This window comes from Thalia democratica, chromosome 6, assembly GCF_965202585.1.
Source record: "Thalia democratica chromosome 6, ktThaDemo2.hap1.1, whole genome shotgun sequence".
NCBI classification, from domain to species: domain Eukaryota; kingdom Metazoa; phylum Chordata; class Thaliacea; order Salpida; family Salpidae; genus Thalia; species Thalia democratica.
The window spans coordinates 36149068-36162180 of record NC_139170.1 but is presented as its reverse complement, the minus strand read 5'-3'; the positions used below and the strand labels follow the sequence as shown (position 1 = coordinate 36162180).

The 13113-nt window shown below is 23.1% G+C and overlaps 1 protein-coding gene and 1 long non-coding RNA gene across 2 annotated transcripts; both read right to left on the bottom strand.

Annotated features, from left to right (window-relative positions):
• Positions 1-2991: 2991 nt before the first annotated feature.
• LOC145839031 (uncharacterized) lies at positions 2992-5160 on the bottom strand. The gene is made up of 4 exons (XM_082946644.1): positions 5120-5160; positions 4458-4593; positions 4053-4248; positions 2992-3208 (listed from the first exon to the last, which is right to left on the bottom strand). Exons 2-4 carry the CDS (start codon positions 4576-4578, stop codon positions 2992-2994), a joined length of 534 nt encoding a protein of 177 aa, XP_082802770.1. The 5' UTR covers positions 4579-4593; positions 5120-5160.
• Positions 5161-5625: 465 nt separating this feature from the next.
• Positions 5626-6536, bottom strand: LOC145839441 (uncharacterized). The gene is made up of 3 exons (XR_014370063.1): positions 6509-6536; positions 6113-6316; positions 5626-5715 (listed from the first exon to the last, which is right to left on the bottom strand). It is a non-coding gene; the product is annotated as an uncharacterized LOC145839441 (long non-coding RNA).
• Between the last annotated feature and the right edge of the window lie 6577 nt (positions 6537-13113).

Genomic DNA, 13113 nt, shown 5'->3' with positions numbered 1-13113 from the left:
GCGTTTTCCTTAGCAGCTATTCCTCTTGCTAATAATTCTTTCATTGCTTCTAAATCAGACTGTTTGTTAACATCTGCAGTATATTTGTCATAGTCTTCATTCAAACATTTGAGTTGCTTTGTAAGTTTACTTTTTTGTTCTCTTAACTTGCTCAAAGCATCACCTTTATTTGGAACATTTTTAGGAAAGCGCTGTTGCTCAAGATATGCAAAATATTGGGCCCTAGAAGATTTTACAAATTTTAACAATTCAGAACTTAGTTCAACTGTGCTTGGTTCTAGACTGTTTGCATATAGATGATCTTTGATCATTCTTCGAGACCTTATTGTCATCTCTCCCATATTAGTTGATATTACTTCCTTATTTAAGCTAAAGCCCCGTTCAACACTTACCTGGCCATTGTGAAGCACAAAAACAGCCTCAAGGACTCTTGTTAAATCTCTATACTTGCTTGGGATATCGAGTGTTAATACAACAATGTTAATACTAAGACAATGAATACTAAGAAGACAACTAATACTAAGAATATTGAAGAACTAGCCGCAAGGCTAAAAAAATTCTAAATAACCACTTAAATAATAAAAATTACTACTTTTGAACAAAATATTGAAACTGGATTAACTAAACCTCATTCTAGATCTAGAAAAAATTTCCCTGAGATTTTCAAAAACTTCCCTGAAATTTAAAGAAAAAATCAAAACTTCCCTGAGTTTCCCTGAGTTAAAAGAAAAATGCCAAAATTCCCTGAGTTTCCCTGAGATTCCCTGAGTTTCCCTGAGATTTTCTACAGTTTGAAAATTCCCTGAGATTCCCTGAGTTCCCTGAGTGTGTGGCAACCCTGAATTGGACTTAATAAAGTATTTTGATGATGTCAATAAGAAGGAGTGAAAGTACACTTTGTTTTTGTATGTAGTATGAAAACCTCAAACAATTTCTAAATTATGAAAACTTTTACTAAATATTTACTTCACACAAGTAACATATTACATTATCTAATGTAAATAAGACTTAGTTAATGACTGATTAAATTCTCATCTACAGTAATTATTATCAGATCTGTTATATCAGTGTTTGATACTTATAACAATGAAATATCTCTCAAAATTTCTTTATACATAATGGGAATATTGACCTATAAATGTATTCATTGAATAGTATAAGTAGCTTCCTTTTAAGTTATTTTCTCAGAACTTTTTTCTATTGTAAATAGCTTACTTTAAATCCAGAGATTAAAAGTATTCAACATTGGGTTTGTACCTGAAATAAGTTTTGAAATACTCAATTAAGTGAATACATAAGGTACCAACCAGACATGGTATAATCAAGATGGCAGTTAAATACAGCTGTTTTAATTGTAAACACGCGCTTTAAAGCTCTATAGTAAATTGAGAGAAATTTGGAGAAATAAAAGAAAGTAAAGTGAAAAGTGAGTGGTACGCTGGAGCGCGCTCGAGTTATTCTCTTCATTTAAGAACTTTACAAATAGACGCAAAGTTTTAGCGCAAAAGTGAGAGAGCTAGAAGAAAAAAGAAATTTATAATACAAAATCGTACGCTTGAGTAATTCTTTTAATTTTAAAACTTTAATAATGCATGTTAATTTTTTAAGTTTTAACTAACTTTCACGTCTTGTCTTATATTTCTTAAAGTCAAAATTTTTTTTTGTTCCTGCAAAAATTTTATTAAAGTGAAAAACTACATAAGTGTTTAATTTACAATTTACTTACTTATTTTAACATTTTTTTTTCTTATGAAAATTTTTATCAAAAATTTATTTGTTTATATACCTTAAATTTTTATTAAATGAAAAAAAATAAGGTCAGTTTAACTGGTTTGTTAAAGATTTAAGCTTAATTTACTTTTTTAAACTAAATTAAAAATATTTTCTGCTATAAGTTTTATAACAATCTAATTATACTAAAGCTTTTGCAGTAAGAATATTCGCAGCTAAAAATGTTAACTTAGTGAAAAGATATTTTATTAGATAATAATGACTATGATATAAAGCAAAGACTGAAATTGTACATTTAAAGGAATTCATGTTAAACTACTTTAATTTGTTTCATAAAATAAAACTTTATTTAAGAGAAAAAAAATCTAAAAGGTTACTAGTATTACTTATTTCATTTATCTTTAAGTTTTAAACCATTTTCAATGTTTAATTTGTAAGTATAGTTAACTAAAAAGTAATTTATTTTTGTAAGTTGCTTATGTACTTCTAGGTTTATTCATTTAATTCAAGTTTCAAAGTTTGTGAAAAAATAAAAACTAGGATATATTGTAATTAAAAAAATTATACAAACCTTCGACAATACAATATATTATACTAATACAAGCTATATACTCTACATACTTTTTTGATATATATATAAAGAGCTTGGATTAATTTTATATGTTTATTAATAAAAGAACAAGTGCATAACATAAGGGCAGTTTACAGCACTATGACTTAAACTAATTTGTATTGCAATAACTAGCAGTTATGGCAATTTAAAAAAAATCTATATTGGTAAATAAAGAAAATTGTTTAAAAAAAAAGCTGAATTGAAGTAAAAATGTTTTGTTTAAAAACCTAAAATTTTAAATAAAAATTTTAAAAAATACAAAAGTTAATACGGAAATTTAAAATAACAATTTTAAGTATTAAAAAATACTTAATAAAAACTAAGAAAATGAGAAATTTTAAAGTTTGTTAGGCAAAAGAAATTTAGCATAATACTCATATGATAAAAAATTAGCGCGATTAACGGTTGGATTATTATTGAACTTATTATTGTTACTACAAAATATGTAAAAAAGTACAAATAGTCTAAGAAATTTTAGCAATTAATGTACAAAACTTTGTAAATAAACAAATTTGAAATTTTTGAATAAAATACAGTCACAACAAATTTAAACAGTAGAATGCTTTAACAGTCACTCAAGTAAAAGTGTTTTTAAAATAGTGAATTGACTTTAAATGAAAAGCATTTTTTTTTAAATTAACTGCTTTTTAACACGCAAAAATTTTGTTGAAATTTTCAATTACATTGTTTGCTGCAAACATTGTCAAATTTGAAGGTTTAAATTTGCTGTACTCTTCGTTTGTCAAGATTTCATTGACATCTTGGCTTCTTGGTTTGTACAAACTAGACTTACCAACTTCTTCTATCAATGTATCTGAAAGTGGAAATTTGTCACAGCATAACTCCATTCTTTTGCAGGTTGATCTGAGAAAAATAGAATTTATTATAATTTTGGGTAATAATTGGCTTAAGAATGTAAAAAGTAATTGTAGGAATTTTTTATTACTAATGTTTGAATTGAACCTTTGAATGAAAAAGAGTAATTTATAAACCATACATTGAGTTATAATTTTGTACTTTACCAATATTATATTTATGATAAAAATATTCAACAAACAGATTAACACTATACTTTAATTTATCTAAAAAGACAACAACCTATATAATATTTAAATAATAAGCAAACGCCAAGCTTTTTAACCTTGTACAAATAGTTTTAATTAGAATAAAAAATTTAAAAAACTACCTAAACTAAAATTGGTTAAAAAAGTTCTAGTAACTTTTACTAGTGATATATATTATTGAATTTTACTGATAATATACCGATAAATTTAGCAAAAAAATGTTTCAATTCTTATTATGCATTTATTCTTCCCTTATATTTAAAATAAAAGAAAAAAAATTATATAAAACAAATCGTTGTAATACAAAATATTAATTTAATTGGATTACATTAAAAAAAACAAGTTATTAATAGGGCCTTTATGTCTCCTATAATAAAATATGTTTTTTAAAAGTAAAAATCAAAATGATAAGGTTTGTTGAATAATAACAAAACAAAATTCAAAAATTTCTTGTTTCAAGGATCCGGGTACACAAAAAGACCTCTCGGTCATCGAGTTGCATACCCAACTTTAACTAAAATTAAATAATCTAAATAATGATTAAAAACTTTACAGTTTAAATTACACATTAAAATTTCATTTCTATGAAATAAATAGGTTAAAATAAAAAGACATAAATCCAAATACATTAAATTTTTACTTACCTAATAATCATTAAGGAGTTTAACAAAATATGGCCCATATTAGATTGTCTATTGTTTTTCGAGATATTCATCAAGGAAAAGTCTCGCTCGATTTGCGCGTTACTAAAAGGTATCGTTTGTAGTTTCATCATTAACTCCTTAAGTTCTTGGTATTCAACGCGAACACTGCTCCAAAAGTTAACGTTTGTTGATTTATCTGTTAAGAATAAACAGATAACTTTTTATGTACATAATCAATTGTAAGTGTACTCTTACAATAATAAATCATGTTTTTATTTTATCAGAACTTAGTTTTCGGTAGATTTACAATGTTTACTAAATTACAAAACTTGTTTAACATTAACAATGAAAATTTTAATTTATATTTAAGTAGTAGGTTACTATTGTTATTTTCCTTTAGCTAACCGATACTTGTTTGATGACGTCCATGCAAACTTTTGTATTGAAGTGAGATAGTATCTCTGTGGTTTCCTTCAAACAATTTTTTAATTTTTGGATGTTCTAAAAACTTCTCAATATCCGGCATCCGTCTATTTAAGGCCTTTAAAAAATTATAAGTTTTAATGATATTTAAATAAGTTATTTTATTTTTTGAAGATATATTTAATACCAACTAGCATCGTTTACAACTTCATACTGAGCCATAAATTCAAGATTTTGCAGCATTCTTTTTTCCAATTCAATTATAAACACTACAACAAAACTTTGAAAAATATTTTTTACCTGTATTAAAACAATTAATTATAAAAATGTTGGAATTATAGGAAAATTAGTTACAGATTAGAACCGTAGCGTGTCATTAACAGAAATTTTTTCACGTGTAATACACAACATTAAGTAAATTACTTAAGTAAAGTATGAGAATTTACTGAAAAAAAAAACAATTATGTAAAAAAAAAACACAGTTATTATAATAACTTGTATTTTGACTTAAAATTTTTTCAAGTAAAGTAAAAACCATTTCAGAAATTATTCTCATTAAACAAATCCTATTTAAAAAAAATCAATTAAGTTTAGTTGTTAATAAACCCAATTGACTAAACAACGTGAATTTTAATTAGTTTAACCTCTGCCTTCTTACTAATGGATAAATTTGCATAAACTTCGTTTACTTCTACATGAAAGATAGGTTCTTCCAAAAGGTTAGCTACAAAAAAATGTAAATTTTAGTAACTACAACTTAATTTATATAGTAAAATAATAATTTAACAATTAAATTAATAAAAAAATAAAATATTGATAATAATTACTTATATTGTTTACTCTGTATAAAATCCAATCTAAATTTGAATCTACTAAACCTTTAACAAAATGTTAGTAATGTTTTGTTATAAGAACGTTATTGTACGTTTGTTTGCGTTACTAATTAAAAAATAATGTTTATTTACGCCAAAATGTTGTAGATATAAAATCAAACGAAACTTTATTATTAATAGCCTAAAATTAAAAATTATTCTTAGTTGCCTTGTGATCTAAATTAAGCTTACTTGAATTTGGTTGGTTAAATTTGGTTGGTGTTAATTCATAATTAAGCAGATAATAGGTCTTAGAAACTAACTTTCTCTAAAATTTTGCCCATAAATTTAAAAACAAAATTTAATCTATTGCTATTTAGCATTTTTCGAATACTTTCAGCATGTAAATCGTTTCTTCTTCTTTCTGGCTAATATACAAACAAATGTTATAGGTAAGAATAAAAATTTCGATAACAAACATCATTATAGTTAATAAACACTAATACTTATAAAACAAGGCTCATTAACAAAGAAAGTTTTGTTTAAAAAGATATATATTCTTATTAAATCTATGTTAATTAATTTGTGCTTTTAAACATTTATTATATATCTTCTGATTATATATTTGATTTAATAAAATGTTACCTTAGTAAACATATGATTACTAAGTTTCAGGGCAGATTGAATTTTAAATTTATAGATATTTGTAAAAATATAATTGTAAAAATGCTAAATAATTTAAAACAGGATTGTTTAAGTTTTATACTAATAATTTTTCTAATTATTAAAGCGTCTTGAAGTTTATAGTAATAGTTTAATACCTACTTCATTAAAAAAAGCTTTGAGTACTTCCCAATTCAATAAAATTCTTTCAATGCATGGAAAGTGTGATATCCATCTAGTTTTGCTTAAGGCTTTAAATTTTAACGGAATTTCACCCGTCATACACACACCTAAATTTTCAAAGTCACTTCTTCTTGTGTTAGATAACTTGAAGTAGTTGAACGTTTTCTTAATAAGCTCCTCAACCTTATTTAATTTAAAAGTATACACACTTTTATTCAACAACAATGGTTTTTTTTAATACAACATATTAAAATATAATAAAATATCATAAATAAATATAAAAAAACAACTTTGTAACTTGAATAAATGCAGCTTACTGAAATTCTCATTCAACAATTGAATTAATAATTTATATAAAATAGTTTTAATACTTACTTCATTAGGTATTGTAGCTTTGGTTGCAGTTAAACATGCATTTTGCAAAGCATGATTTGTACAGGATATTGTTATAAGCCTGGGATTATCTTTTTTCAGAATTTGTCCTACTCCATTCTTAACTCCTGTCATGGAAGCAGCTCCGTCTGTACCTAAAAATATATTTACTAAGTTAAAAAAAAAATATTTTTCTTAAATTATAAGACCAGTTTGTGCTTAAATTTATACTTTTCTTAAACAATTGAATAAAATCAAATTAAGTCTATTAATAAAGATAGATCATTGTAAGATATTAAAACTAGTTTATAAAAGTTAGCAAGAATACACAGAGAATAGCTGAAATAAACAAAAATTAACTTACTATTAATATCTAAATTTAAAATTAAAAACACGTTAGTAGTACATATTTAATAAATACATAACTAGAATACAAAAATGAAAAAAAACAGTAACAGTTCATATATACTTACATATTGAAACTACATTTTTTAACTGAACATTATACATCTTTAAGACTCTTTTGAATGCGTTAGCAATAGATAACGCTGATTTGTCTCTTCCAAAGTCTTCGAGGTGTAAAAATGTAGATACTGAAGTTTTCTTTATTTTGCTTAGATAACAAATACTAACACCTGTGATTCAAACATAAAGCTTTCTAATTTTTTTTGTTATAAGTTTAATAACTGTAAAATTTTGAATGAAAAGAACATATAATCTGTATACTTTGGAATAAAAAAAAATATAAATGTTTTAAACTTTTAAAATTGACAACATTAAAAAAATACTTTAAACTTACAATAAATGTGTTGGTAGATAAAAAATTTTTAGATGAAGAAAAAAAATATTATTTATATTATAAATTTTTGTGTCAAATCGAAAATTTAACTACTGACAATGCTTAAAATGTTAAAATTTCCAGGTTTTTTTTTAATTTGAAGTTTTTCCGATTTTTTTCCAAAAATACAAACATTCCTGGTTTTTTTTTTGGGTTAATTTGACAAATTATAGGCTTCCAGGTAAAGTGGCTAGCCTGATGTAAGCATCACAGTTCAACTTGAGCTAATTAAGTATGTATTTACTTTTAAAACGTGCTTTTTAAAGTTTTGTTTCACTACAAGATCAATAAATAACAATTTTTTTTAAATTTATTTATTCTCAATTAATAAAAGCTTTAGTTAAATCTATCTTAGAAATCTAAGCTTACAAATGGGATAATAAATTTGCTTATAATAAAATTGTTATTTATATCACAACTTTTATCAAAAATTTATATATAAATTTAATCAATGCAGTGAAATAATTCTTTTTTGAAATAAAAAAACTAAGTAGATCTGTCTAGTAATTAAATCAGTCAAAGCTAATCTTCTTAGCATTTATAAAATAGTAAATAAAAATTTTCTTTTTGTAATTGAAAGCAATATACTAAAAAATTTTATAAAGAATTCTTGATATTACCACAAACCATTTGTCAGAAAAATGTTTTTAATATTCAAATAAATGTATTTTATGACAAAAATTAAAAATTTTTTTTTTGTTTAACAAACAAAAATCATGATAATTTGTAAGGTGTAAAACCAAAAAATTGTTGTAAATAAATAATTTGCCCATCTCACCGCCTTATGGCCTCTATGAACCATTTTACTTAAATAATAAAATTAGAAATTCAATTTTTGTCTATGAAGCGAACTTTGTTTTATACTAACAAATTTTGGTTTTAATTTTATAATAAAATTAACAGTTTAATTTGTGTGTTGTTATTATAAAATGTATTTTAAGTATATTTATTTAAATAAAGTAGTCAAAGGTTAGTACTAAAGTAAAAAAAATGTCATGCTAAAGTATTGTTAATTATTAAATTATTAAAACAAAATGTTAATTTTTAGGTAAAAAGTGAATTGGAATTTTTGACTTTAGATGATAAAATTTTTTGTGTATTATTGAAATAAAATTACAAAAAATACTTTAAAAACTATTTAAAAATTTTTTTTTTTTTCAAAAATTACAATGGAAAAATTAGTTTAATTCAATAAAAACATGAGAACTTTCCTTTATAATATTTAATAAAAAAGCTCAGTATTAAAAAAAAATTGTTGTTGAATTCAAAATTGAAATACTCAAATGTGTATTCTTAAATACTACAAATTGTTAGAGATAAAAAAACCTTTTAACTCATAAACAGATTCCCAAGATTTCTGGTACCTCATCTTTTTAGGTGGTGGAAAATCTAAAGTTGGTAAATCTTCTTGGTCTGGAATTTCATCTAAAATAATTTCAACGGTTGTTACCTACGAAAATGTAACTGCTAAAGTAATGTGTTTAGTGTGTAACTTAATAACTATTTGTAAATCCAAGAAAAAAAAAACCATTAGAGACTTACCTTAACTACTACAGAATAGCATGGTTGCCACAAGTCAAGCTGAGAAATTTTTCCTGACTTTTCCTGACTTTTTCCTGACATTTTACTAAAATTTTCCTGACTTTTTTCAAGATTTTTCTGACTTTTTACTATAATTTTACTAAAAAAGGCATTGAAAATTAAGTAATTTTGTAAAATTTAAGGAACATTTTGCAATTTTAGTCTGACTTTAAAGAATTTTTAATTAATTTTTCACTAATCGAAGGCTTTGAAATAAAAGGAAATAAATAAATTTGAACTGACAATATCTGAGGTTTTTATAAATTTTTTTCCTGAATTTTTCCTGAATTTTTTCAAAAACCCCCCATTTTGACCTGAATTTTCATGACTTTTGTCATTTTTCTTAGTTTTTCCTGATTTCCTGAATTTTCCTGACTATGTGGCAACCCTGAGAATAACCACCTGATTTTTATTTAAATTTTTTACATGATTTCAAAAAATCTTAAAAAATACACATTTTAGAGTCTAGCTTCAGTTTAAAGTTAAATTTATTGTAATAAACTGTTTGGAATAGTACAAGGTTGCCACTCATGTTTATAAATTTTTCCTGGTTTTTCAAATCTCTACAAGGCTTTTAAAATTACATGTATTTTGGTTTATTTTCAGTTTAAAGTTATGTCTAATATAAAAAACTGTGTTAAATAATAAAAAAACATTGTATATGTACTATAAAGTTAATTAAAATGTGTATTATAACTAAAAAATTTTAATTGAAATCTTATTTATATGATAGTTTTTTTGTGTCAAGTTAAAATTGTACTACTTAACATGCGGAAATTGTTAAAAACTGAATGTTTTTCTAAGTCTTTGGTTAAAAATTTCTCAAATTCCAGGTTTTTTTTGCCTTAGTTGTTAAGTATCAGGTTTCCAGGTAAAAACAGATTTCCAGGTAAAGTGGCAACCCTGATAGCATAAGCCATTGAAAAATACTTAAGTTTATTGAAATGCGTTTTATGAAAAAAAGTTTTTTTTGTTGATAAAAAAAAAACTTATTTATATGAAATATTTTTGAATCAAGTTAAATTTTATTACCGAACTATGTAAACTTGTTAAGAATTTCAGGTTTTTTAGGTTTATTGTTAAAAAATGTAGGTTTTTTTTAAATTATATCTAATTTCAGCTTTGCTAAGGTTTTAATTGCCTTAATTGTCAAAGTACAGAATTTTTAATTTCTAGGTAAAATAGCAACCCTATAGTTATTATCCACTCTTTAAACAATTTCCTGACTTTTTATTACAATTTTCCTGACTTTTCTAAATCAAATTATCAATTTAAACAAATAATATAATACATATTCAAACACTTGGAATTAATAAAGCCTTCAATTTTATATTTCAGTTTATCAATATTTATAAAATTAGTAGTAAATATTTTACCCTTATTTATGTAAAAAATATTAAAAAACAACTATTCTACAATAAACTATAAATAATTAAACTTAACCATGAAGTTCACCTCTTTTATAATTTATTTTAAAAATTTAAAAAATTTTGAAAAAATTATAATGAGGTAAATTATAAACATAAACTTATTACCCAAAACACTAAACCTAGTGTTTAATTAGAATGAAATTATTTATTTACTTAAACAAAAAACAATTCAATTCTAACATATGCTAGATAAACAAACTTATGTGTATTATCATTGTTTTACTAAAAAATGCTACAGATTATCAAACTGCTTACAAAAACTGTTTGTTCTAGTAGGATAGTTTAAAAAAATTTTAATAGTCACATTTTGCAGTTTTATAAAGGATATTCTTTTAATTTTACCAGATGAAGGCATTAAGTAATTTTGTAAAATTCTTGGAAATTTTTTCAATTTTAATCACACTTTGAAGAATTTAAATTAATTTTTTACCATTCAAAGACTTGTTTTTGAATATAAGGAATTCAGTGAATTTAAACTGACAAAATCTGGTGTTTTTTAATATTTAGTCAAACTTCCTGACTGTTTAAAAAAAAAACCTTACTATTCTTGTTATTTATCTTTTTTTTCTGCTTTTCCTGAGTTTTTTGACTTTTCCTGACCTTGTTTCAACTCTGCTTAATTTACAAAACTAGTTTTAAAAACCTTGAGTTGTACACTAAAACTTTCAAGTATAATATTTTTTTTAGATAAACTACCTAATTATAATAAAAAAAGACTCAATAAATTTGTCACATTAAAAATTTTAAATAGATTTAATCTAAGCAAATAGTAGTTTCAAGTTTGTCAACAAAAATAATAAATTATATTCAAATTACTTTTAAGTGAAATCTATGTCTTAATAAAATAATTTATAATGAATCTTAAAAAATTATAATAATCAAACTTTATATTTAAGTTTAAAAATTCAAATAATTTGATAAAAGTAGGATATAAGAAAAAATAATTTGTCTATTGCATCTAATTTTTGGAAAAAAAAATCAAATAATAAATTAATTTAACATCGATTAGTTCCAAAGCTACAATGTTTTTAGTTTATTAACCATTTAAATAAGTGGAAGATACTTTTCTTTAATTTTTCTAACCAAACATTACCTACTACTATAAGGTTAATAGGTAGTTATGATTAAATTAACAATAAAGTGAATAAAATTAACCTTATGAAAATAAAAAACATAAACTTACATTTAAGGCATTCATACTTATAAAAACAATATGCTTTTACATATGTTGGTGTAATTGAATATATGAAACTTTTATGTTCTCAACTTGTAAAATACAGCTTTTGCTTTCATAAGAAATTTTAATTCTATTGCCATGCTTTTTATTTTTTATTCTACTGCGGGGATTTTGTGCTCTGCGATTTAGCATCTCTGGTACCAACCAATAGTTTTAATGATGAAATTAGTTTTCTCCATTGCTAGTTAATAAGAATATAATAAGCATGATATATATTTTTTTTTGTTTTAGTATTTAGTTAAAAATAAATTAATATTTTTATTTAAAATGTTGTTTTTTTAGAAACTTACTTTGAAATATTATTTTAAAAATTTGTTTTTAAACTTAAACGGTTTAACCAGTAGAACTATCAATTAATATCCAATACTTTAGTCCAAAGTTCTTAGTAGTACGTATTAAGTCTGAACTGTTTTCTGGAATAAGTATTTAAGTTTTTTATATGTATTTTAGATATTTAGTTACATAAAAAAAATTAGTATTTTGAAAATAAATCTATTAATGTAATAGCGGCTATTTACCTTCAGTGTATTAAGTATTTTTATAACTTTGTGAGTTTTAAAAATAAAAAAATATATTTCTTTGACAAATTAGTAATTTAAGCATTTCTATAAAACTTTCTCTATATTCAACTTTCTCTAAAAAACTGTTTTGAATTCCAAATAACTGAATTTAATATTTAAATTAAACACTGTTTTATAAGAAATAAAGCTAAGCTGCCGTTATTGTTTGGTTTAAGATATTTTCAAAATTATTTGTATTTAACTGTTATCCAAAACATTTTTAAAGGGATTTTTGGTTTTTTAGATAAAAATTTAAGTTTGTTAGTTTTTAAATAAGTTAGAATTAGTTTACAAAATAATCTTTATAATTTGCTAAGTGGATATAATATATAAATTATAACCTTTTGAAGTATTTTAGAAAAATAAAATTTTGTATTATATATAGTATCTTATAATAGTAAAAGCATTAAAGTTAATGTAAATAAACTTTATTAGTACAATACAAACTATTTTGATAGCCTAAGTGTGAATATATAACAAATCAGCAAATTGGAGAAGCATAGTTTAAACTCGTTGAATAAACTTATTATGCTTTAAAAGTTTTATTTCGCAAAAAAATATTTAAATTAACAACAGCAGTCTGTTTTTTTTTTTCGTCTACTTATATTGATACTTAACTTTAATATTTGAATTGATTTCGTTATAAGTAAGATATTTGAATGAGAGCTGTTTTATTCATTATTATAAACTATATTTACTTTTCGTATGCTATATATTTTCTTAAATTATTACATGTATAAAATTAGATTTGAGATATGTCAACAACTAAAACAAAATATGGAATTTTTTTTTAGAAAAAAGTTAAAAATACAAATAAATAATTTTAAACAGTTTGAAAATTTATTAAAAAAATTTTAATAATCGCTGATCAGTTATTTCGCTAACATTGATGGAAACAAATAACTTTTTTTTTAAACAATTGTTTGAAAGACAAATGTAAAACTTGTATACGCTATAAAAAA